The sequence below is a fragment of the Eulemur rufifrons genome, chromosome 7, assembly GCF_041146395.1.
Source record: "Eulemur rufifrons isolate Redbay chromosome 7, OSU_ERuf_1, whole genome shotgun sequence".
Lineage (NCBI taxonomy): Eukaryota > Metazoa > Chordata > Mammalia > Primates > Lemuridae > Eulemur > Eulemur rufifrons.
The window spans coordinates 143,801,303-143,829,169 of NC_090989.1; the positions used below are offsets into that span (position 1 = coordinate 143,801,303).

At 35.2% G+C, this 27,867-nt stretch overlaps 1 protein-coding gene across 11 annotated transcripts in view; it reads right to left on the minus strand.

Annotated features, from left to right (window-relative positions):
- Nucleotides 1–27,867, minus strand: part of LRRFIP2 (LRR binding FLII interacting protein 2) — a 115,224-nt gene that overhangs the window by 16,772 nt on the left and 70,585 nt on the right. For 5 of the 11 annotated variants that reach the window (XM_069475518.1, XM_069475515.1, XM_069475513.1 and 2 more), the window contains 4 exons: nt 20,192–20,236; nt 18,712–18,828; nt 14,784–14,855; nt 6,937–7,107 (listed from right to left, as the gene is read on the minus strand). In XM_069475518.1, the coding sequence (XP_069331619.1) occupies nt 6,937–7,107; nt 14,784–14,855; nt 18,712–18,828; nt 20,192–20,236 (405 nt within the window). Of the gene's footprint in view, nt 1–6,936; nt 7,108–14,783; nt 14,856–18,711; nt 18,829–20,191; nt 20,237–25,238; nt 25,329–27,594; nt 27,664–27,867 lie in introns of all 11 variants that reach the window. The other 6 variants (XM_069475519.1, XM_069475517.1, XM_069475514.1 and 3 more) reach the window with 3 other exon arrangements.

The following is a 27,867-nucleotide window of genomic DNA, read 5'->3' on the forward strand; positions in this document are numbered from 1 at the left end:
CATCAGAGCCAGACAAGTTGATTACAAAGTTTATTTGAAAGAAAAACTAGCCAGAAAAAAACATACTGAAAAAGAAGGTAGCCTTATTAGATATTAAGACATATTATAAAGCCTCTGTAATTAAAACAATGTTGTAATGGAACATGAATATAGACCAATGGAGCAGAATAGAAAATTCAGAAATAAATCCAATTAGATATATAAATATACTAAACACCAATAACAAAAAGAGCATCTCAACTCAAAGAAAGGATAGTCTTTTAAATTAGTGATGTTGGGATAACTGGATATTCATTTGGAAAAAGATAAAATTGGAACCATACTTTACACTATAGACCAGGACAAAAATTCCAAATGGATCAGAAGTGTACATGAGAAAAGGCAGGGAATGGAAGGAGGAACAGGAAAGGGAAGACAAGGGAAGGCAGAACAAACTATACAGGCACTAAAAGAAAAATAACCAAGCAGTAGGGGAAACTTTAACTAAAAAATGCCTCAAAATTCCACAAGTGGTAAGGAGAAAGGAACAATGAATTAGACTACATAAAAATTAAAACTTTTGAATGGCAAGCAGAGTAAAAAGACAAATGACAAAGTACAAAAAAAAGTTACAATTTACATCACAGGCAAAGGGTTACTATCTCCCCATATAGAGAACCACTAAAATTAGAAAGAAAAAAAGCATTAACTGAACAGAAAAACATGCTGAAGAATTGGACAGTTTACAGAAAAAGAAATAGCTCTCGATATGAAAAGATGCTCATATTAAAGGAAATGCAAACTAAAACCATATGTGCTACCAAAATACTAGTAAAAGTTCAAATATTTGACAATATATTCCGGGAAAGAACTATGGGGAAGGAAACAGGACCTCTCATACATTTTGGTGGGAATGCAAAATGGTTTAATGCTTACAAAGGGGAATTTGACAGTATCTTGCAAAACTACATACCTTTCGATCCAGAACCCCCATTCTTAAGAATGACTCTTTATCATAGATACATTGGCAAAAATAACAAAAAGTCCTATGCAGTATGTTATTTTTGCAGGACTATTTTTTAACAGCAAAGCACACAAACAACTTTAACGTCCATTAATAGGTAAGTGGTAGAATAAAGTGTAGTACATCCACACAATGAAATAGCTATGCAGTGGTGAAAAAGAATAAGGAAGGTTTCTCTATACTACATTCACAAGGTGATAAAAATCAAGGTGCAGAATAGCATTTATAGTATGCTACCATTTTTCTAAGAAAGGTGGGTTACAAATACATATATTTGTATATATATTTTGAATGGTCACATTAGATTAAAAATTGCTAATATATCTTCTTAGGTTAAAAAATATATAAGCCATTAAATTTAAAAATTCCCTAAAGGAAATGGGAAATATGGATGAATGACAAAAGATAGATTAACTTCTTCAAATATGTTTTCTTTGTTGATCTGACTTAAGATCTATGCAACTATTTTACAGAATTGTAAAACAAAATTAAATTTTAAAAGCAATTCCTAGTGGAAACAACCCAAGTGGCCATCAACGGATGAATGGATAAACCAAATGTAGTATATATACAGTGGAACATTATTCAACCTTAAAAAGTAAGGAACTCTTGTCACTGTCTACAACATGGATGAGGCTTAAAGACATTATGCTAAGTGAAATAAGCCAGTCACAAAAAAACAAATTATATGACTCTACTTATATGAGGTACATGGAGTAGTTGAATTCACAGAGACAGAAAGTAAAATGGTGGTTGCCAAGCGCTGGGGACAAAAAGAAATGAGCAATTGTTTAATGGGTATAAAGTTTAAGTTTTGTAAGATGAAAACATTCTGGATATCTGATGCACAACAATGTGAATATATTTAACACTACTGAATTGCACACCTTAAAATGGTTAAGATGGTAAATTTTATGGTATGTGTTTTTTTAACCACAATTAAAAATCATAAAAATAAAAAATTTAAAAATTCCTAAATACTGAAAATAAAATGCAGTGAATCTAACTATATATCCAGTTAGTAGCATAAGCACAGAGAAACTATTTGAAGTAGCTTCTAAAAACAATAGTTTAGCTACACACAGTCTAGTGGCAAAAATAACAGCCAAACAAAACAAAATAACAAACTTTTAACTATTCTCAGTAATTATATTGTTGGTGTTAGCATTGGTATTGCTATTCTCGGTGATGTGGGATAAAGCAATAAGAATAGAATACACCATAATTACTATCATTCCCCAGTGACTTTGAAACTAGGATTTGTAGTGTGGGAAAAAGTAGATACAGATGTAAGACAAAGATGTTAAGTAAAAACACTAACACCCCGAATATGAATTGGAACTATCAGCATGAACTCATAATATATTTTGTTGTTAAAAAACAAACAAAAAATCCCCACACACATATTTCCCAGATATATCCTCTGAAAAGTCCTAAAAATAGTGACCAACTTGGTGGCAATAAGCACCTATACTGCTCTACTAAAAGACAACTAGGGCTCCTTGGACAAATGGCTGATTCCAAGTATGGGGCAGAAATGCACAAGATGAGACTGGAACATCTTCTAGCAGAAAGCACAGAAGCTAGCAAGACAATTAGACTCATCAAAAATACTTAGCACTCAACCTGAAGAGATTCACATTAGCTAAAGGTGGGACAATTTAAGCATCAAAAAGAATAAAAGCTGCAATGCATTGAAAATATCAAATGCTTGAATTCATGACTTCATAATGGTATTTTAAAAAGAAAGTATTTGGTCACTAGGAAAAAATGCTAAACAACCAGTCCTGTATTTTGAAAATGCATAAATAAAGGCAAAGAATCAAGCTTTTACCTCACCTTTGCTATATAAACTGTCTCATCTGAATAATAAAGAGACAAAGATGTTTCTCTTTAAAGATGGACTTAAGCTAACAAATAAAGCATAGGAAAGTAAAAAGACAATCCATAGAAAGGGAGAAAATATTTGCAAATCATATATCCAATAAAAGATATAGAATATAGAAATAACTCTTACAACTCAATAAAAAGACAAATAATCTAATTTAAAAATGAGCAAAGGATCCAAATAGACATTTCTCTATGGAAGATATACAAATAGCCGATAAGCCCATGAAAATATGCTCAAAAGCATTAGTCACCAGAGAAAAGCAAATCAAAACCACACCCATTAGGATGACAAGAATAAAAGAGTCAGATAATAACAAGTGTTGGGGAGGATTTAGAGAAATCTGAACCCACATACACTGCTAGTGAGAATGTAAAATGATGCAGACGCTTTAGAAAATGGTCTGACATTCTTCAATAGTTAAACATTGTTACCATATGAACCAGTCATTCCACAATTCCACTCCCAAGTATACACTTAAGAGAAAGAAAAACATCTCCATGCAAAAAAACTATACACAAATGTTAACAGCAGCATTATTCCTAACAGCCAAAAAGTAGAAACAACCAAAATGTCCATCAGCACACAAAGAGATGAACAAAATGTGGCATATCCATACAATGGAATAACAGACCATCAGAAGGAATGAAGTTTTGATATATGGTACAACATGGATAAACCTTAAAAACATTTCGCGAAGTAAAAAAAAGCCAGTCACAAAAGACTTGGTTCCATTCATACGGAAGTCTAGGACAGGGAACTCCACAGAGACAAAAAGTAGATCAGTGGTTACTTCGGGCTGAGGGGGTTGGGGAATAGGAAGATGACAGCTAAAAGGCTTAGGGGTATACAGTTTCTTTTTGAGGTAATGAAAATATTCTAAAAGTGACTGTGATGATGGTTATACATCTTTGTGAATAAACTAAAAACCACTGAACTGTATACTTTAAATGGATGAACTGTATAGTATGAGACTATTTCAATAAAACTGTTCAAAATATTTCCATAAGATTAAATAAATCAATCCATAATGATAAAATCAAAATATGCCATTTTGCAGCCCCTAATCAACGAAAGGATCTAAGCAGCCAGCTAAAGCATCACAAAGAGACAGCCACAACTGGGCCCCTGAAGGAAGGTAAAACTGCACCACCTAGGAAGTAGACTTGCCAAAAAGCTGAGGTTACATTTGATTGAGCCTCTACACCTAACCATCTATTTATAGGGATTACAGAGGAAAAGGGAACATGGTAAAGATGCCATGGGGATGAAAGCAGGAAAATCTGTAAGACTGGGAAATGGTTAGGACAAGCAATCCAGTTTCTTCAATACATAAATTGTAAGGAGAAAAAAAGAGATGAAAGGGAACCTATAAATCAAAAGAGACTTAAAAGACATCAACTAATAACAAGGTGTGGAACTTATCTGGATCCTGATTACTTTCTTAATGTAAAAAGAAAAATTATTTATGACATTTTGAAACTACTGAAATTTTAATGATTGAATATGTAGTATGTAGGAATTATTATTAATTTTCAGGTATGAAATTGTCTTTTGATTATGCTTCTAAAAGAGAGAGTCCTTGTTGCCTAGAGAGCCATATCACAATCTGTATTAAAATACGGGATGCTTAGAACTAGCTTAAACTATGAGTAGGGGAAGTGAACAGAGGGAAACTGACCATGGGTTGATGGTGACTGGGAGGCAAGTGATGGGTTCAGGAGGGTTCATTACATTCCCCTGTCTACATTTTTGTATGTTTAAAATCCACAATAAAATATATTTTCTGTCTACAGTTTTGTATGTTTAAAATCCATAATAAAACATATTTTCTGTCTACAGTTTTGTATGTTTAAAATCCATAATAAAACATATTTTAAAAATGTCAGATAAGGTAATTCCCTATTAAAATGAATAGCTATTAAGAGAATAATATACTCAAGACATTCTCAATCTCTGTCCCCAAAGTAGTCATAGAGACAATATTAAAATACAGTTATTATAATTCCAACAGGAAGCACTAAAGGCATTTTGGAAAATGTTATTAATATCGTATCATTATTATTGTTATTGAATGGTCCTTCTCTACTCTCACCATCTGCTGCTATAATGAAATACACCAGAGTGCCTGGCCTCTTTGTCTATCTTTGAATGTGAACATTCTACTGCATGAGACAGTATCTGTCTAGAACAAAAGCGTTCAGGGTAAATGTATGTTAGAGAGAGATACTATCAAAAAGCCTTCTGCATCACAGTATGTGAAGCTGATTTCCAGAGTATTTAGAAAAGCTTATAAATTTAGTTTGAAAGTAGATTTTTTAAAAACTCTATGCATACTAAGATATCTCTGTATCTTAGAAAATGATGGAGGGAAAAATTAAGTTAAAATAGTTAATCACAGGGTTTTTTTTAATTTTTAAAAATGCTTGAGGACATCTGAGAAGATGGAAAGATAACTTATTTTAGTACCAATAAATCCTTAAGCATGAGATTTTCCTCTAATTTGCTAGAAACAAAAAGCTAGAAATAGATATGAAAAATGTGTGAGAAAGCAAAAAAGGAGTACATAGAACTCCAGGTAAAGTATGATGGCTCAGAATCTCCAAAAATGGCCCATGAGATACAAGAAGAATCAAAGAGAAAACCACCTATTGCCACCAAATCATACTTTTCAATAGGCCACTGCTGGGCCAATATAAAAACACCCAGAAGCCTCTTTTTCATCTATCTAAACACAAATCCTTTTATCCTAACCTTTTTTAAAATATACCTCATTTTTAGAGCACTTTTACGTCCACGTAAGATTGAGTGGAAACTACAGAGTGTCCCCATATACACCCCCACCTCATCCCCAATTCACAGTCTCCCCTATTATCAACAATCCACACCAGAGTGGTACGTTTGTTTCAATTGATAAACCTACGTTGACATATCATTATCACCCAAAGTCCGTAGTTTACATTAGGGTTCACTCCTAGTGTTGTATATTTTATGGGTTTGGACAAATGTATAACACATATCCACCATTATAGTATCACACTGAATAGTATCACTGTCCTAAAAATCCTCTGTGTTCTGCCTATTCATTCCTCCCTCCCCCAAACTCCTGGCAAACACTTCCTAACACTTTTTGAACATGATTAAAACAGATTGGAATGGGCATTTCTAGTCCTCAAGGGAAAAAAATCCCTGTAAAGACTACAGTAATAATACTGGCCCCTTAGAGGTTATATAAACAGCTTTTTTCCCTTTATGATGTGCAAATTCAAATTGTTTTTTCTAACAATTTATCAATACACATTTCCTAAATTATTTTCTGGATTTTCTTATTTTGGCAATGAAGTAGCAACTCATTTCTGACAATAATATCCGTTTGTCCTCTGCTTGGACTGACATCAACACTTTAAAAAGTCTAAGTCTAATAAGCTTTTAAAACAACCCAATTTGTTTTCTGCAGTTGTCAAAGAGCAAATCTGGATTTTGGACAGTGGCTGTTATTTTCCATTTGTACATTTTAACATTACAGCTTATGAACCTCTAAAGAAAACATTTGTCAATTTCTGACCCACACTGCTGTTTTTAAATAACAGGTTAAAGACTTCTCTACAATTATTTAGAAAATGGGTTCTTCTGAACCATTTAGAAGCTTGTAGAAAAAAATGAACCATCTTATTGAGAGCCTTTGGAGCTTCGTGGGAATCCCAGCCACTTACAACAACAGGAAGAAATTAGTTCACTGTAATTGTCCCAATTAAGAGATAGAAAATAAAGATTAAACTTGAGTTCTGTTCTATTTTCAGAAACCCAAAGGAGGATATGAACTTTTCCTTAAGAAAATAAATTTTTTTAAAAATTAAAACAGAAAAATATTTCAGGGCTTAATATCTTATGGTATTCTGTCAATTTCCTTGGACCATTCAGTTTTGACTGAAACATCATTCCCAAGTAAGTATGCTGCAATCTTCTACCAATCCCACCACTTTTTAAATGGCAGGCTTTTCTTTTCTGACCCAAGAGAATAATGAAATACAAGATGAGCGATTACCTTTGATTTTTCTTCATTTTCTCTGTAAAATTCTGCCATCTGTTCCTCCTGTTCTTCAATAACATCCTTGAGTGTGTCTACCTGATAGATCAAATTGTTCTTCTCATTGTCTAACTGTGCATTAGAAACCATGGCTTTCTTGTATTTTTCTTCCACTTCAGACAAAGACTCCTAAAAAAGAGTTAAAATCATCAGCCTGATATCTAAAATATGTTCCTGCATATATGCAATATAACAAGAAATTATAGCACTGGCACAAACACATAAAGATGCATTTTTGCAAAATACAAGCAGTTTGGGGAACCTTGTTTAGTGACATGCACATAAAACAGGTAGATGATAATAAGCCAATAATGCCTTTCTAAGAACAATATGTGCTCTCTGCCCCGCAAGAAAACAAAAATCAAGCAGCAATGTAGCCTCTGAAAAGATGAAAAGGAGTGCAGACAACATATATTTGTAAGAGTCATAAAGACTCATCAATATTTTCAGAAATATTACTCCTGTAGTTTTTAACAACAAACTGGTGTTCAGAATGCAGTGATACAACAGAATGCAGCCTCTTTACACAAGTAAACTTCATACTCATTTGAATTTTGCCACTTCTTAGACATTTGTTTTCAGTACTTTCTGTCCTGCATAATAATGCCAATGTAAATGTGTAAATTTTTTTCTAGCAATTATCCAAATTTTAATCATTTTTAAATAAGCCAAACAAAAATGAATGCTAAAAAAAGAGCTACCACAAAAAGCCTGAAATCTTATATTCCTCAAAACTTTCTGCCTAAAATAGCTTACAAGTGTGTTTTTTTAAAAATAACTGTATCTAATTTGGTAATTTCTACTGCCTAGTAACTTTTTTTAAAGCTAAAAAGAAAAACATTTCACATAGAAAATGTAATCACTTCTGGAAATAAATTCAAAAAATACTAGTACAAATGTTTATCAAACTAAGATCAATGAAACAGAACTAAGAGTCTAAAACCCTTAAATTTATGATCAGTTAATTTTGACAAGGGTGTCCACATAACCCAATGGAAAAGAATAAATGGCACTGGGACAACTAGATAGCCCCCATACAAAAGAATGTAGGTGGACTCCTACCTCACCCCATTTACAAAAAGTAACTCAAAATGGACCACGAATCTAAATGTAAGAGCTAAAACTATAAAACTATTAGATGAATATGTAGGAGTAAATCTTCATGAACTTGGCATAGGCAATGGTTTCTTAGCTACAACACCAAAAGCTCTATTGATAAAAAAAAAAAAAAGCTTCATCAAAATATCAGAATTTAAAACTTCTATGCTGCAAATGATACCAAGTATCATTAAAGTAAAAAGACAATCCATAGAATGGGAGAAAATATTTATAAATATTATATCTGATATGGGACTTATATCCAGAATATATAAAGAACTCTTATAATTGAACAATAAAAGACACATAAATCAATTTTTAAATGGGCAAGGACTTGAATAGATATTTCTCCAAAGAAGATATACAAATGGCCAATAAGCACATGAAAACATGCTCAATATCATTAATCATTAAGGAAATGCAGATCAAAACCACGAGATACCACTTCACATCCACTAGGATGGCTATAATCTATAATCAAAAAGACAGAAAAAAGATAGTAAGTGTTAGTGAGGATGTGAAGAAACTAGAAACTCATACAGTCCTGGTGGGAATGTAAAATGGTGCGGCTACTTTGGAAAACAGTTTGGCAGTTCCTCAAAATGTTACACATAGAGTTTCCATGTGACCCAGCAATTCCATCCTAGTTATCTACCCAAGAGAAATAAGAAGATATTTCTAAACAAAAACTTACACACAAATGTTCAAAGCAGCATTACTCGTAATAGCCAAAAAAGTAAAAACAATCCAAACGCCTATCAATCGACATATAGATACACAAAATGTTGTAAATCCATACAGTGAATTATCCAGCTATTTAAAAAGAAATACATGTTACATGACATATGTTACATGTTACAACATAAACGAATCTTGAAAACATTATGCTAAATGGAAGCCAACCACAAAAGACCACATATTATATGACTGTATTTACATGAAATCTCCAGAATAGGCAAATCTATAGAGACAGACAGTGGTTGCCCAGGATGGGAATGGGGATGAAAGAGGAGGAATGGGGAATGACTACCAATGGGTACAGGGTTTGTTTCTGAGACAATAAAAATGTTCTAAAATTGGGTTGCAGTGATGATTGCACAACTCTATGACTATGCTAAAAACCACTGAACTCTGCACTTTAAATAGGTAATTTTTTATGTAATATATGTATCTCAATAAAAATATATATATACACATTAATACATATATACACATACACACATACTTTTAATACTTCATAAACCAGAACTGGGTTGACAGGCAAGATTTAAACTAGGGTTGGAAACAAATTTAACCAAAAGAAAGAATACAAGCAAAGGTCAATTGTATAAGGGTCTAAATTTAGTGGTATTTTAATATAATGCAGAATTTAGAATGATTCTCATCCTTCTGAAAGTCTAACAGCAGAAAAAATTCCTCATTGCAACTCAGTCCCATGTAAAACTGTATGAACACCAGAATCCAAGATAGCTCAAGTAATATTAATAGATTCATGGACAAAATATATGACACAATAAACTTGACATAAAATTGATATAATCTTCCTTTACACAATGCACCACAAAAGACTGTTTTAAATTTAAATGTCCAGGTATTTTAATGATTTTAATCTCACATATTGATGCCTATTTGGAATTAGTTTTACTTAAATGTTCTTAAGGAACTAATTTTCAAAGTGTGAGTTCCAGAGCAACAGCAACAGCATCACTTGGGAACTGGATAAAAATGCAAATTTTCAACCTCATCCCAGACCCAGTGAATCAGAAAATCTGAGGGTACAGTCCATCAATCTGTATTTTATAAGCCCCAGGTGATTCTGATGCACACCAAAGTTTTGAAGCCATTGTGTTAATATTTAAGCTTTGATAATCTATGCCCATAGACTCCTAGAACAAGCCTTCACAACCATGTGACCAAAATCCTCAACCACATTGTGAACTACCTGAATTCTAGCACATGATCCTTTCATTTTATTCCTAGTGCCATCCATTAAGCAGACACTCCCATAAATCAGCCAATGTATAGCTGATGACAAGACTTACACCTATTGCCTATTAACTCTTCTCTCAACAGTTCTTTCTGGGATTACTCAAGTTAAAGCCATTTCTCTCCTTATTCCCATCCTTCTAAGCATCAAAAACATGGACGATATTTAAGAAGAACATTTTCTGCAAGGCCTTAATAAACTTAAAGCGAATCAATAAAAATGAGCCAAGTGCTTAATTTCAGATAACTTTTATAAAGATGTGCAAGACATTGTTCTTGTCCTCAACATCTCAAACCTAGTTGGGTTAACAGCCTATGAAACTATACAAATTTAATCGATATTTCTAAACCTATGAGATAGTGAACATAAAACACCTGGCACAGTGCCTAGTACATGCTAAGTAGTCAACAGATATGATCAATTATCTGTCATTATGTCAAGAGTGAATAAAGGCAATATATACTTTAAGAGTTTAGGAGAGTGAAAGATGATCAGTTCAGGCTGGGATTCTCAATGGAGCCTGGACTGTTTCTCACAAAACAAAATCTACCAAAGCTGGATCTGTTTTGGCCAAATCAAGATTATGTAGGGCACTAGTGGTCGCTCAGGTAAACTGGTGCCTCTATGGCCTGATTAATCAGGCGGCAGAGACTCTGCTACTAGCAGCCTGAGGGATGTATATTGAGGAGCACGTGCACTTCCTCTCAAATTCTCAAGAGGAATTTCTGGATTCTACATTTTTTTAGAAATGTACAGAGTCAATTCCTGGCCTCTGAGAATTTAAAATTGATGATTTTGATTGTTCTGCTTAAACTCAAAGGTTTTAACAACAATAATTTATAATTTGGGGAAGGTACAAATTCAAAGCATGAGTTCTATGAGGCTATGTAGAAGTCAGACCTTAGTTAATCAGAAAGTTTTATCAACCGTTCAGTGACCCAACACATATGTGTAGCTCAGTATTCATATAATGAAGTATGGTACTAGCTATATATAAATGGGATTTTAAGGCTAAACTTTTTCTCTTTGCTGATTCAGGTATGTTCTTGACTAATGTTACAGCAATAATACCTAATAATAATAGTAAGCATTCATTAAGCATTTATATGCTCTTTGCATACCTTATTGCATTTAATCCTTTTAGTAACTCTATAAGGTAGGTACTATTTATCATCATCCCCATTTTACAGATAAGAAAACTGACAAGGAGACTAAGTAACTTAAGGTTGGTCAGATAGTCAATAAATGGTAGGCCTAGATTTTTTTTTTTTTTTTTTTTTTCGTTGAGACAGAGTCTCACTTTGTTGCCCAGGCTAGAGTGAGTGCCGTGGCATCAGCTTAGCTCACAGCAACCTCAGACTCCTCGGCTTAAGCGATCCTACTGCCTCAGCCTCCCGAGTAGCTGGGACTACAGGCATACGCCACTATGCCCGGCTAATTTTTTCTATATAGATTTTTAGTTGTCCATATAATGTCTTTCTATTTTTAGTAGAGACGGGGTCTCGCTCTTGCTCAGGCTGGTCTCGAACTCCTGACCTTGAGCGATCCACCCGCCTCGGCCTCCCAGAGTGCTAGGATTACAGGCGTGAGCCACCGCGCCCGGCCTAGGCCTAGATTTTTTAAAGAATATTTTCAGTAATTCTAAAATGTTCTCTATCAGTTGAAATAACAGCTGCTTTAAAAAGTACCTAAGCAAAACATGTTAAGATTTTCATCGGCTTGGTAAAAATAAGCACCAGTGCAGTATCTTTCAGGCCACTTCTTACTCATTTACAGTATTTACATATATACCCTTGGCTCCATCTATACATATACATATATACATATATATTTTTTTTTTTTTTTTTTAAAGGATCTCACTCTGTAGCCTGGGCTAGAGTGCCGTGGCGTCAGCCTAGCTCACAGCAACCTCAGACTCCTGGGTTCAAGCAATCCTACTGCCTCAGTCTCCAGAGTAGCTGGGACTACAGGCATGCGCCACCATGCCCGGCTAATTTTTTTCTATATATTTTTAGTTGTCCAGCTAATTTATTTCTATTTTTAGTGGAGATGGGGTCTCGCTCTTGCTCAGGTTGGTCTTGAACTCCTGAGCTCAAACAATCCACCCACCTCAGCCTCCCAGAGTGTTAGGATTACAGGCGTGAGACACCATGCCCGGCCTCCATCTATATTTTTAACACAATTTATATATGTTACAGTTTGCCTTTTTCAATATGCCTTGCAAAGCTTTCAGTCACCAGATACTGATTTATTATGTTCTTTTATTTACTTCTGAAATTATATACAAAAATTTAGTCAGGTATTAATCTTACTAGTTTTTAAAATGGGTTTAGTCCTTTAATTTATAAAATCATTAAAGATCTTTTACATCATTTAAGTTTTACAATAATATTTCACTGTATTTCCTGGGTAATAATATATACTATACAGTAGTACAGCATGCAGCAAACACCGTAAAAGTAATGAATGATCAACTTTCCTGATTAAAGGAAAGAGAAGGCTGTGTCTGGTGCCCCACATCTGTAATCCTAGCACTCTGGGAGGCTGAGGCAGGAGGATAGCTTGAGGTCAGGAGTTTGAGACCAGCCTGAGCAAGAACGAGACCTCACCTCTACCAAAAATAGAAAAACATTACCCGGGCATGGTAGCATGAACTGGTAGTCCCAGCTACTCATGAGACTAAGGCAGGAGGATCCCTTGAGCCCACGAGTTTGGGGTTGTGCTGAGCTATAATGACACCACTGCACTCTAGCCGGGGGGGACAGAGCGAGACTCTGTCTCAATCAATCAATCAATCAATAAGTAAATAAATAAAAAAAAAATAAAGGAAAGATGAAGGGGAGAGTGGGTGAGAGCATCCCACAGGCAATACTAACCAAGAATAATGTCGTAAGCAATGAATAAATATTCTTTTTTAATAGACTACATCACACCACTCTTTTTATGTTTTTTTCTTCAACTTAACAGAGTCATTTCAAAGATAAATAAAATCTGAAGTCAAGTTCAATTATACACTGGCATGAATTAAGACATGGGATCTTATCTGTTTAAATCTTAAATCTAATCTGTTCTTTTGTATTCTTCAAAGAATAAATGGTAGATCTAAAATGTAAGAAAAAAAATGTTTTAAATAAAATAAAAAGCCAGTAAGAATGTCTCTGAATCACTTGGTTGCTTTCCTGATACATTGTTACATGATATTGTAATATGAGTATATTTATTTAATATACTATACTAGATTTGCTTGAATCAAGATATTTCCAAAAGTCATAGCTCTAAAATCTTAAAAAAGGGATTAAATCCTGAAGATTAGAACAGTAAGATTAAATGACAACATCGACTAACTGTAATTCTCCTGAAGTTTACTGACAACCCTGCACTGCCCTATCAGCAGTTTCCAGGCTTCCCTCACGGGCACCGCCCAAGAGACTTCCCACCTTTTTTGTCCTAAGTCTTAACTATGAGTTCCTTAGAGACCACACCCTCTGCATGAAGGTTTTGGCTGGTCGCTGGGCTGCTTCAAATCCTGCCAGGGAGGATGATGAAAGCCTAGCCCATAGGGTCCATACTTTGTCCTTTAGTCCTTTGGGCATATCCTGAGTTATTTTCTGAATGTCTTGCTTTTGTTTTTTTAGAGACCTGGTCTGTATTTCGATTTCAAATCAGGACACATGTATGTTCAGAGAAACCTTGGGTTTCTTCATTTTAGGCTTGAACTTCACAATGAAACATAGGGAAAAGAAGAGCATGATAGCCAAATGCCAAATACAAATGTCTGCCTCACATATTGATACTGAAAAATGATAGTCATTCCTCCTGGGAAAAATAAATCCCATTTAAATTTACTTCCAAATTCTTTAAGACGCTAGGATCTGTGTAATCCTTTCTGGCTTATAAATTTTAAGAAAAATCTAAACAAAAAGAATATATAGGACTCTTGCCTTAAGGTTCCTTTTTCCAGAAGGGATATTTATAATAATGCTCTCTCAGTTGCTTCGTTCTCCTACATTTAATATTGACTGAATCTAGTGACAGAAACAACCAATACTTTTTCATTTATTTTAGAAGAATTTTAAGGTCTAATTCCCAATAAAAATATTCTTAGTGTTTTTTTAGGTATTTGCCCACTTTAATTTGTATGGCTAAGACAAGGGGCATGCAAGTATGTTGCAAGGTTTAAAAACTGTAAGGTATAGGCCAGTCACAGTGGCTAACGCCTGTAAACCTAGCACTCTGAGAGGCCAAGGCAGGAGGACAGCTTGAGGTCAGGAGTTAAAGACCAACCTGAGCAAGAGCGAGACCCCATCTCTACTAAAAATAGAAAAAATTAGCCAGACATGGTGGCGCACACCTGTTGTCCCAGCTACTAGGGAGGCTTGAGGCAAGAGGATCACCTGAGCCCAGGAGTTTGAGGCTGCAGTGAGCTATGATGATGCCACTGCACTCTAGCTGGGGCAACAGAGCGAGACTCTGTCTCAAAAAAAAAAAAACTGTAAAGTATAATATCTCCTGTTGAATATTCCAAAAACTATACTAGACATTTACATATAAGCAGAGATTAAAAGTTCATTTCTCCAATGCTTTGCAGGTTAAGCACATGCTTGAAAGACAAACATTGTTAGTGAAGCTATGTGCGGTTGGTTAACAGAACTCATGAAACCACCATTACCGACACTTCTGCATACAGAGCATGCGTGGGCTGCAGACTGGGCCCTGATACCTTTAGTTCTTTAAGCCCCTGCATGTATCTCCCTTCTACATCCTGTATCTGGTCCTTAAGGTCATAGATATCCTGCAGGACATAGGAATGAACCATTTCATAAAACCATGCACAAACATATCTTAAGTCTCAAAGAAATCAGATGAAATGTGACTTGCTTTTGTGTACTCCAGAAGAGAAATCCAAATACAAAAACATAACTCCTACTCCAAACCACTGAAAGGGGCAAACAAGTCAGATGATAGAGGGGCTGAGACGAAGTCTGGGATAATCAATCTGGTGTTAAACACTGTCTTGGTATTAAATTCTATTGAAAACAACATAGCAAATGGGGGCAGGGCTGCATATGGAAAAAAGCTATATACATTATAACATTTTTTAACATACAATTCAAATTTTTTAAACCATTTAAATAATTTTTAGCATAATGTTTTACATAGAACTAGCAAAATATATAGTAAATTAATTGTAAGCAGCAAATTTTACTGATTCATGCATAAGTTTTAAAAATATAATACATGATATAAACATGATACAAACAAAGTTATCTTTCAATAACTTGCCTCCTGACTACAATTAACTTGGAAGAAAGGAAGGAAGGCAAATTAAACACAAGCATTTTGAACACAATGTCAAATGAAATATTCTATCCCGAGAACATCATTTAAATGAGAATTTAAACAATGAGAAAAGCATATGCTCCAAATGTTACCATAACCCTTATAAGAAAAGTTAAACAGGTCAAATTTTAAATGGAAAATTTTGTTTCCCTTGTGCCCAACCCTGTTATATAAGGTTTATTCTGGATGCCTGTTTTAGGTGAGAAATAACTACCACAGGGCCCTAAACAGTAATACAATTATGCAATTACAGACAGGATCAATTATTAAAGGCTGATTATACACATTTTTGGTATTATACTTTCCCTGCCCCCTTCATTCCCTTCCTGGTGTGTTGGTCTGTCTTTTAATCATTGATTCATTCAAAGGACATTTACAGAGGGCTCCTCCTAATAGAGGAGCCAGGTGCTAGGTTACAAAAATCTCACTTCCTTCAAGAAGGTCATTCTCTCATGAAAGAAAAGTAAGCGACAAGTGGTGTGACAGAAGCAAGCTAAGACTAAGGCTGGAAGGCCTGTCCTTTCATCCTTTTGTCTGACTAGAATGTAGCACCTAAAGGCAAAGGTTTACCTTATTCAACTTTCCACCTCCAGCACTTATGCCTAGTACATAATAAGAGCTCAATAAATAATGACACTGGCCAGGCACAGTGGCTCATGTCTTTAATCCTACTACTCTGGGAGGCCAAGGCAGCAGGATTGCTTGAAGTCAGGAGTTTGAAACCAGCCTGAGCAAGAGTGAGATCCCATCTCTACTAAAAATAGAAAAATTAGCTGGGCATTGTGGCATGCGCCTGTAGTCCCAGCTACTTGGGAGGCTGAGGCAGGAGAATTGCTTGAGCCCAGGAGTTTGAGGCTGAAGTGAGCTATGATGACACCACTGGACTCTAGACTGGGCGACAGAGTCAGACTCTGTCTCAAAAAAATAAAATAAAATAAAATAAATAACAATAATGATAATTAAAAAAATAAAATAAAATAAAATAAATAACAATAATAATGATACTGTCAAAGTCAGGCCCATGCTGGCCTGTGTCAGCTCTCCTTCTCTGCTACTGTTCTAAACCTCTCCATCTTCCCCTAACCCCCAGCCAACTTCCATAGGCAGCCCATTTCACAAGCCAGACTCCTCTTCCTATCCTGCCCACAACCTTAGTCATCACCTGTCCCCACGTCGTCTACTATGTCAGTGGGAGGTGACCTCCAGTCTAGTCAAGCCCATCCATCTGAGCCCTGGACTGTCCTCTCACCCACTTTGCTCTGTCTGTTACCCTCTCTCCCTCCTCAACCTTCAACTCTTCTCTCTACTGGCTCAATTCAACCAATGAAAATAATAATCTCACCTTTAGAAGAAAGCAAAAACCTTCTCTTAAACTTCTATCTCTCCATATCTATTGCCCAACCAACTCCCAGTCTCATATTCACTTCAGAGCTACTTTCTTATATTTTCTCCCCTCACAGTTTTGACTTGCACACTTCATTCTCATTGTTCAACCACAGGGTTACTATTCTCCTGGCCTCCAATGCTTCCTCCAAACTGTGTTCAAAGTTATTAAGAATGCAAATCACTCCCCTATTTAATATCCCAGAGTTGTCAGGGAAAAACTAAATTCCTTTCAGGCTAGCATACGAGACACTTTGTGATTTGGCCGCTTGCTACTTCTCCAGCCTTCTCTCTCACTCACCACTACTCCTCACTTCACTTCACATCTTATCCTCTGGCAACTGTGCTGTACAGATAACTTGCAAGCTCTCTCAATGCATCTCTCTCTCAGAGAAAGCCTTTCCTTCCGAGTTCTTTGCCTGGTTAATTTTTCCTCTTCCTTCAAACCTTAGCCCAGAGTTTGTCTTTTCTGAAAAGACGTCTGTTATCTCTTCTCCTAGTCCAATTTACATGACACTTTTCTGAAATACCTTAGCCCCATTCTTGTTACCACCATAGTATCACACCACCTGGTTATTGGTTTGCGTCAGTTTGTTTTCCCTACGAGACAGTGACCTCCTGAAGGCCAGAATGTGTTTTGCTATCTAAATCTTCAGGGCCAAGTGCTCAATAAATATTAAGTGAATTAATTAAGGCAATTTTTCTCACTACCTTTCCCCCATTCCCCACAAATAACAAGTTCAGCAAATAAACATTCAAATATATTTTTTAAAGTTCTCATCTTCCAAATAAAAAGGTTAATAAGGCCCAGGCACAGTAGCTCACATGTGTAATCCCAGTATTCTGGGAGGCCAAGGCAGGAGGCTCACTTGAGGTCAGGAGTTCAAGACCAGCCTGAGCAAGAGCAAGGTCCCATCTCTACTAAAAATATAAAAAAATAGCTGGGTCTGGTAGTGTCTGCCTATAGTCCCAGCTACTCAGGAGGCTGAGGCAGAGGGATCACTTGAGCCCAGGAGTTGGAGGTTGCAGTGAGCTATGATGAGGCTACTGCACTTTAGCCCAGGCGACAGAGCAAGACTCCGTCTCCAAAAAAAAAAGGGGGGGGGGAGGGGAGGGTTGAGACTCAACTAGCGGGTCAAATAAGCTTTTCATTATCTCAGGTATTTCTGTTACCCAAATATTATTACACTTCTAATACAATGAAACACTGAGAGATAACTGTATTCTAGCAGCCAAATAACATCATAATGGCTCAAAATTCTGGGGCCAGATGCAGTAGCTTGTGGCTGTAATCCCAGTACTTCAGGAGGCTAAGCAGGAGGATTGCTTGAGCCCAGGAGTTCAAGATCACCCTGGGCAACATAGTGAGACACCATCTCTACCAAAAAAAATAAAATTGGCCAGTGATAGCGGAGTGCACCTATAGTCCCAGCTACTTGGGAGGCTCAGGCAGGAGGATCCTTTGAGCTCAGTAGCTCAAAGTTATAGTGAGCTATGATAATGCTATTGCACTCTAGCCTGGGCCACAGAGCAAGACTCTGTCTCTAAAAAATCCAGAAAAATAAAAATAAAATTTAAAAATTCCCACAGTCTTGTTCATTGTACATCCACATATTTTCCATTTAAAATATGGCCAATTAGTTCTGAGAGAATTACTTTTACAGATATTACAAAGTTTTTTTTGGCATTTGTAAACCAGCAGAACTCATTCCAATACCATCAAATTTTCAGGAAAGAAAAAAGAATTAACTAATCTCCTCCCCTTTCAGGCTCTGAAACACCTGAGTCAAATTTTTTAACTGTATTAACAATGTTTTTGAAAAGAATCATATTCTTTCTTTCTACTAAGTCACACTGTTAAAAGCTCCAGTATACTACCAAGAAGCCAAAAGACTGCTTTTAAAAAACCAAAAGCTGTGGTTTACCCGCAATTCACTTAATGAGGTGTCTGGATCTATTAAGCTGCTGGTGTCCCCGCTTCCTCGTCTGGATGAGTTTCCACTTAAAGGGGTTGTTGCCGAGGCAGAATTTCGAGATGAAGGCTAAAGAGAAAGAAATATAACACTTCTAAGTCTTGTTCCTTTAAAAATGTTTGCTGTGGGAACTAAAAATGGGGCAGGGTGGTGGGGGCAGATGTGGGGTTCAGGTAAGGAAGTTACCAAGTACAATCAATGGGCGATATAGATTGGTTTTGGGAGAGGAGGTATCCAGAGAAGGGCCCAGCCATATTAAGCATAAATTCCTTAACTCAAACACCTTATCAGAATCTAAAATTCATAATAACCAAAAAGGAAACAGTTTTTATGAGAGTTGTTTCTTTTCTAAGTTTCTTTGCTCCACTATAAACAACACTGGGATGAGCACATCAGATTAATTTAAAGCATTTTAGAACTTTATAACTGGTGTGCTAGTTAGCCCTTCCCCTATTTAGTTCCTGAAACTGCTTCTCAAAAATGTCCTTTTTTCTAATACTTTGTCGATAAAGACAGAGATACTATTTGCAGCTAACAGCACCAACACTATGTATTGCTATGAATTTAGACCACTCTTCCCAAAATTAGTTTAAACATGAGATTATGCTATTGATTAATAAACAGCATGGATCTGTGCTGTCCAATATACTAGCCATTGGCCACATGCAGCTATTGAGCACCTGAAATGTGGTTAGTCCAATTTGAGATCTAGTGTAAAATACATACCAGAGTTTGAAAGCTTAGTGTGGGAAAAAAGAATGAAATATATCTCACTAATAATTTTTCATATTGACTATATGTTGAAATATTTTGGATATTTGGGCTAAATAAAATATATTACTTAATTTTGTCTGTTTCTTTTTCGTTTTAATGTGGCTACACTTCTAAGCATATATGTAAGTTTAAATTTTTATTGGACAGAGCTGATTTATCTTTCTTGAGTATAGCATAAAATTAAACCTGATAAACCATTTCCCTAACTGACTTTCTAAAAATACTTTTAGAAGAAAGTTAGAGACTTTAACAGAAAGCAACTCCTAGAAAGAGTTATTTTACTTCAAGAAATAAATTTTATCTATAAAAGAATAAAAAAAGTCTCAGAGTTTGTCACCACCATTTCTAAAGACACATCATTCTCAGTGTTTAATCACTTCTTCTCAGGATCAATTTCTAAAGGAATGAAAATCAAAAGAGCAGCCAAAAGCTTAAGAATTAACATTCAAGGAAATAAAATGCAGTATCTTTTCTCTTCCCAGGGCTTCACATGATTTAACTTCGGAGGAATTTTGGAGGGTCAAGGACAGGAAATAGATGAAGGGAGGAAGAGTAACTCCATCAGACCAATTGTTATAAAATAAAGAATGAACAAGTCATAGATAGTAAGTTTAATTGACCTTGAGAATTTAATTCCCTTAGGAATTTATATACTCACTCTGGTATAATTTTCAGCATACTGTTTGTCAGATTTTTCATCCAACTAGAAAAGAACAAAGATAAAAATCAGGAAAAATGCTTAACATGGTGACTTTCTAGGGGAAAAAAATAAGTGATCTTATTTGAGTTCTCCAAATTCAATGATGTTTGAAACCTAAAAATAAACACTCTAAACTGAAATAAAAAATTCAGTTTCACATAAGACAAAATGTTAAGAATTTTACTTCTTATCCTCAAGAAGGCATGGAGTAAGCAAGCTGTGTTTACTCAAAAGTTTAGAATTTTTGGATAAATTTTCTTTTCATGGTATGTAAAACACATTAAAGAAAGCTATTTATAAACTCAAGTTTTAGCATTGCAAATGTTAATACAAAAAATACTTGTACATATCAAAAGGAAAAGTCTGATAAAACCAAAAGCCAAAAAACTTTATTTCTAAACATTATTAGGACACAGGACACATAGATAAGACTAGCATACTTAGCCAAAAAAGTTCAGACTGGAGTAAAGCATGTTAAATATCATAAAAATATTTTCCCCCACATCACTAAGGATTTTTTTGTTTGTTTTTTTAAGTAATACATGCACACATGGCCAAAGGAAAAAAAAAATCAAACAGCACAGAAGGGTATGTTAGGCCTCTCTTCCTACCACGGCATACCCTGACCACCAATCTTCAAGGGCAACCAACTCCCAAGTCTTTGAAAAATTCTAACAGCATACCACACACATACTATATATTGTTTTCCCCCTTACGAAGTCTCAAAGATTTGAGAAAGTACTTCATTTTTCTTCAAAGCATTTATCACTCCCTGACACTATGATATTTATTCATTATTTTCTGTCTGATCTCTCTCAATGTAAGCTCTATGACTATATTTTCTTTTCTGTATTCCTAGTACCAAGAATGGCTCCTAGCATAGAACTCAAAATGTGTTGGATAAGTGAATAAATCATACCCCATCTGTACTAACAGACTTACCTTATTTATTTTAACAGCTTCATAGTAGCCTATTATGTCAACTTATCATAACTGAATTAATCTATTTTATGTTGACAGGCCTTAAGGTTATTGTTTCAGACAGTGTTTCAAGAAGGGAGGTACCTTAAAAGTCTAATTGAAAACCCTGACTTTATAGTTAAGGAAAATGAAATTCAGAAGTGAAAGATGCTATTGAAGGTTAAACAACTACCAAATGTCAGAGCATTCACAAACCTTACTTTTGTGAATTTTAATTCCAGTGTTCATACTATTTACCTGCATATACTGTCTCAATTACCACTAGAGGAAAAAAGTCACAAAGGGATTTAAATAAACTCCAACTCCTAAACCAACCTTCCCAGCCCAATCTAGAGAAGAGATCTGAAAATCTTCCTCAGTTAATTATTGAAACATGGAAGTCATTATTTCTGGCTCTACTCACATCACTTGACCCTAACTTCCTCATATTTGAAAGTTTTTAGTGTTCTTTTTATTACACACATTCATGTTTATGAACAACTTTTATTATGATAAGTACCAACCACATCAGTAATACAAATACTGTTTTTAGATATTTAACTTTTTGTTATTTCTTGCTGTGATACTCTCAAAACAAAATTGATCTTAGTTCATTTTGATTTTTTTAAAGAACATATAAAATATTTTAAAACAGGCAATGACAGTGGTGGAAATTTGTTTTTTAATATTGTATTGCCATAAAAAGGAATAATCCTCCATAACATCTGTACTAGTAAAATGTATTACCTAATATTTAATGTGTTATTCTTCAAGGTGAAAGAAATATCTGAATAAACTGCTTATTTTCCTCAGAGTATTTTCCAACTCTTTTCTGCTAATGAGTTAAAAAAGAAAGGCAAACAGCATTTACAATTAAAACATTCTTTTAAGTTTATTTGAAATCCTTTCTCCACACCCACCTCTCACAAAAATGACCCCCCAAACCCACCCATTTTTTTAATAGAATGTCACCTTGGAATAATCTTACATTTCAGAGGTTGCATCATTGAACTAGTCCATGGCAACGCTGATTCTATCGCTTTCACTGTCTTCTGACAGATCCCAGTTGTCGCAACCCAAACCGATCATGCGCCAAACCTCAGGGATTGTTAAGCCAGCAAAAAATGCCAAGAGCAGCCATGCCGCAGTCCACTTATTTTGGCTGCAGTGACTTGGCCAGAGATTCTTGAGTTCTTACTTCTGAGACTTGTGCTATATTATGTGCTATCTTCCATTTAGATAAAAAGCTAGCTGAAACCTGCTATTCTAAAAGTCTCAGGGGATCTGATAGCCAGAAGGTCTACACAGCTACATTAAAATGACAAACTAATGTTCATGATATTGACAGAGTCTGCCAGATCCTGAAAAAGCTTTGTAAATGAAATAAAATTTAATCATATTTACTATATTAAGGTACTAAACTGTAGTTTAATAAAGTATTTATTGTGTAGTTTGTGCAATGTAGTCACTGGATCCTAATCATTTGCTAACTTCTAATTTACATATACTGACTTGATAATGCTGTTCAAAAATTGCTTGATGAGAGTGATGCACACCATCTGGGGGATGAACATGCTTGAAGCTCTGACTGTGGGGCGGGGGTACGGGCAATATACATAAACTAAACATTTGTACCCCCATAATATGCTGAAATAAAAAAAATTGAAAAAATATCTGATTCACCAACCATAGGAAAGAAGAGACCAATCAATTTTAATAATTTCCTAAAGCAAAAATGGCTGAGGAAATGGGTTTAATTATTAATAATCAGCGAAATTTAAGTTAGCACATTTACATTTGTTTCCTTTACTCTAGCTTGACTTACAGAACAGAAACAAAGCCAATGCAAAAGAAAACAAGACACTAGAGTCCATAAATATTATATAATCTTGCAGAAACAGGGGCCAGAACCCTTTTCAGCACCTCCTAGCTCAGAAGTTATAAAGTATCAGCGCACAAACAAATATTTGGTCCATAATGGGATAGCCATAAAATGTCTTAGAACTCTAAATTCATTGTCAGCATTTTAAAATCAGTCACTTTAAAAAAAAAAAAAAAAAAAAGGAGGGGAAGGAGACAACTACCAACATCAAGTCCCCTTTTTTAATGTGTCTACAAGATGAGCTGAATTATAGCATACCCTTTAAAAGAAATACTATTAAAGTAAGTTTTTTGCTCTGGAGAGGGGACTAGCAAATATTTTAGGCTTTGTCAAAAGACAAAATTAAGGAAATTATAAAGGTACTTACACAACCATTTAAAAATATAAAAACCAGTGCCTTGCAGGCTGTTAAATAATAAGAGGCTGGTGAAATTTGCAAACCCCTGCTCTAGAAAATCTTTTGCTTATGTTAGGTACATTTAATCAATAGAGACGGGGAGATTTTAAAAACCATCTTTTCGGGAAGGTGGCTGTAATCCAGCACTCTGAGACGCTGAGGCAGGAGGATCGCTTGAGCTCAGGAGTTTGAGGCCAGCCTGAGCAAGAGCGAGACCCCGTCTCTACTCAAAACAGAAAAAAATCAGCCGGGCGCCTGCGACTATCTATAGTCCCAGCTACTTCAGAGGGTGAGGCAAGAGGATCACTGGAGTCCAGATGTTTCAGGTTGCAGTGAGCTATAATGACACCACCACACTCTACCCGGGGTGACAGAGTGAGATTATGTCTCAAAAAAAAAAAAAAAAAAAGATAATTAATAAATAAATAAAAACTGTCTTTTTCACTTCCATGTAGTCTCTAGAGTAAATCACCAAGAAATAAATGTAAGTAGGACATAACCACTAATTCATACACAAATTAGAGGCTGATAGAATTCAAGGCTTTTAAGAGAACAGGTGTATACAATAAACTTAGCTGTCTATGCCTATGGGGGAAAAAAGAGGTTACTAAGCAAATTAATAAAAAGGGCAATTATTTCCAGGGAATGACTTGGGAGTCTTCTAACTTTGTATGCACAGAGAGTCCCTGAATCGACCCACAGAAAGATGATATATTGCTGTGGGGCGCACAGCCAGACTTGAGAACCAATGATCTGGAATCCATACTTAAAACTATTTTCTAAGATTAAAATAGTCCAGAAATAGCTATTTAAATACAACTAGTGAAGTGCCAATTATAAATAATTATCTCTGCATTAAAAAGTTATGTCTACCTTTTCTATTAAATACCACCTCTCATCCTCTCCAAAGTGCTTGACAATCAGGACAGCATTGGTCCATGGGCAAAACAATATTAATGCCAGCAATGGAGGGTGTCACAGAGAGAAAATCAGCCTATTACTGAGATCAGCAAGCAGATCCTAATTTGTTGGCTGAAGTTTATTCATCAAAACAAATGCCCTGAGGTATCTCTACTGGACAATCTTTCCTAAATTCACTTCCCCATGAATGTGAAAGCAATGGATAGGCACACTTCTTCAAAACAATGCCATAACCCAAATGTTTAAAATCTATTCAGATTCTTCCCAGTTACTACAAATTAGTGACACTTTACTGAAGAGTATATTTTATTATTCCATTTTCAGAGCCTACCTATAACTTTATAGACTCATTGAAACCAAAAGGGAAAAGGATTTTTTAATCAATCAGGAATGTGTAACTAAGGGCTAGCTATTAGATGATATTAAGGAATTACTTTTTTACTTCATTAGGTATAATAATGGCATAATCTGAAAAAAATCTCAGAGATACATATTGAACTATTTATTGGAAAAGGACATACGTGGGATTTGCTTTAAAATAATTCAGAACATAAAAGGACAAAAAGGAGGAGAAATCGATGAAACAAAATTGGCAAAATATTTGATAACTGTTGAAGCTCCTGATGGGTTCTGTGAGAGAAAATTTCCACACGGAAAAAAGTTTTTTTAAAAAAGGACATTAATGAATGCATTCCAAAACAAAGCAAATAACTGTATTTTATGTTAGTATGTTCAAATAAATATCTTCTAGGCAGTAAATCAAGTTCTTAATTTTCAGATAGCTAATGTGTTAGCTGTTAGTCACAAGCCTGAGACAACATAACCACCCCATGCGATACACTCACACTGGTCAAATCTGGAATACTGATGTCATCCACCTCAGAGACAACACTTCCCCTACGATTGCAGCGACTAAAATAATCAGCGGCAGAAACCTTTCAGTAGAAAAAATGAGATACTTTAAAAATTAAGAAAAGAGAGAAGAAAAAGATAAGAACATTGACCAATAGAGGGAAAGGTTTTTTAAACTTTTGGTGTGTGATAAAGTATTATGAAATGAAATGAGGAAACTGCTGCAATTAACCTACTCAAAAAAGTGAAAAAGTAAAGGGGTTCTTAAGTGAAATCACAGCTCCCTAAAATAAACTTCTTTACTCATCTTAACTAGAGTTCTATGCTACAGAGATGATTTACTGCCTGAGAACCAGCAAATCTCTCATGTTTAAGACATTCATCACCCTTAACGAGGAGGTTTCTAGGATAGTATGTACTTAAAGCCTCTACTATATTTCACAAAGTCTGTAATTCATTATAGCTAACCAACTCTGTTAAGAATATGGATGCTAAATGCAGACTTATTTGCAGGGTGTTTACTGCACCTTTTACCCAGTTTCCACAGTTCCCTCTTTTTCATATTCCCAAAGACCAGGAAATACAGGACAAAATAATGAAGGAGAGGAACCATACTGGCCTCTTTCTGCTTCCCCAAACACACTCAGTTCTTTCCCACCTTAGGCCTTGGCACTGGCCTAGAAAGCTCTTTTCTCAGCTCTCCAAGCAGCTGGCTCCTCACCTTTCAGGTCTCAGTTCAAAGATCACTTCCTCAGAGAAGCATCTCGGACCACCTCATCCAAAGGGATACGCACTCCTAAATGTTGCCTAATCCCATAACAGTCCCTGGGATTTCTTTTTGTTCTTTTCTTTACTAACTTATGGTCTATCGCTTTCATTAGGATATAATCCCCATAAAGTCAGAAATTTGATCTGTCTGGCTTACCAAATTATTCCTAGCACTTAACACAATGCCTCAAATACAATAGGTACTCCATAAACATTAACTGAATTAATAAATAAGTGAATATTTTGTAACTCACTCATCAGCTATTCCTTACCTGAGCTAATTGTTTACCTTGCTTTAAAACTCTTCCCCTTAAGGAAAAGAATTTAGAAGCCCATCCACAGAGACAAAATAGGCTTATGAAGTCTGCTAAGGGCTAATCAATCAAGCAACAGTATTTTTATTCACAATGATAATACAATTTGGATTTATACATACTAATATTTATTGGCACCATTGTCTCAGATTTTTGACAGGTATTTTCTAGATAATTCATTTAATCCATAGATTAAGACTACCTACAAAGATAACCACTAACATCCCCAGTGTATAAATGAAGAATCTTCCATTCACATAACTCATAGGTAGTAGAAGTGGATGCAAGTCACTATTTTAAAGTGACTATTTTTTAAAGTCCCTGCCCTTTCTACTCCGCTGCTTTCCAAGATGCTTTCAGGTATTGTGGCTTTTCTTTCTCCTTCAGCTGAGAGCAAGAGCATTAATTAGTCTGCTAAAGGATCACAACTGCTCTAATTAGATAAATGAATTTTTGGCAACAAATCTCACAAACATTTGGTTTTCCCCTTTCTCTACAAAAACTCGGATTTACAATCTCACATAACATTACACATTACATGGCCTTCTATTTTTCTTAAAGGAATTATAGCCTTTTAGGGCTCCTTATGCTAGCTTTAAACTGACATGACATCCAAAACAATGTAATTTCCATATCAACTCCTTAAATATAACAAAAATGTCAACAGCTGTAAAACTGTAAAATTTCAAGTTTCATAAAAGAATAACCTGAAATTATATCATTTGTATCCCAGCAAAGCTATTTTTTGCATCTACAATTATTATCTAGTTGAACATCTAAGACTAGAATTTTTAAATTTTGCCATCAGCAACTCTTAAAAAGTTCACAGGTCTTAACAGATGGATAAACATTGGCTAAACTTAAACACAACAGTAAAGAAAGCCATTTATGGCAACATGATTTCTAATCTATAGTTACGCATTTTACACAATATGGAAGTATTAATTTTGCTTGAGAAATTTGCTTTTGGTGAACTGTACACACAAATGCATGTATGTAAAACAGCTACAAAGAATAAAAAGTGAAAACTTTTCAAATAATGACCCAACATAAGAGATGTGAACAGGCAAGTTATTAATGAAAGCTTGTACAGCCACAGAGTATGTATTCTCAAGAGCATGTTTATAGGGTAATTATTATAAACTAAATATGAGGAAAATGCTCATTTTGTAAAATGCAAATTTCACTTTCCAATAGATTTCAGGTGATCACACATTGTTGTCATTTTAAAACTCATCGTATTTGTTTGCATGCAAACCATGCTCACCACACTCTCCCTTCGCCCACGACTGGCACGATCAGAAGACACAATGCTCACGTTGTCATCGTTGGTAAACTATAGATGTTAAATGCAGATAATGAAAAAGAAGTAATTTCACTACAGGTCTTACTTGGGTGTAAGCACATTAGAGAAGCCTTTGAAAAGCATACAAATACTCTATGAGACCAGCATAATTGGCAAAATCTATTGTGTACCATTAAACAGCAAAGCTGTTACAAGGCATAATGAACTGTCATTAAAAAGCAAAAGATATTTCCA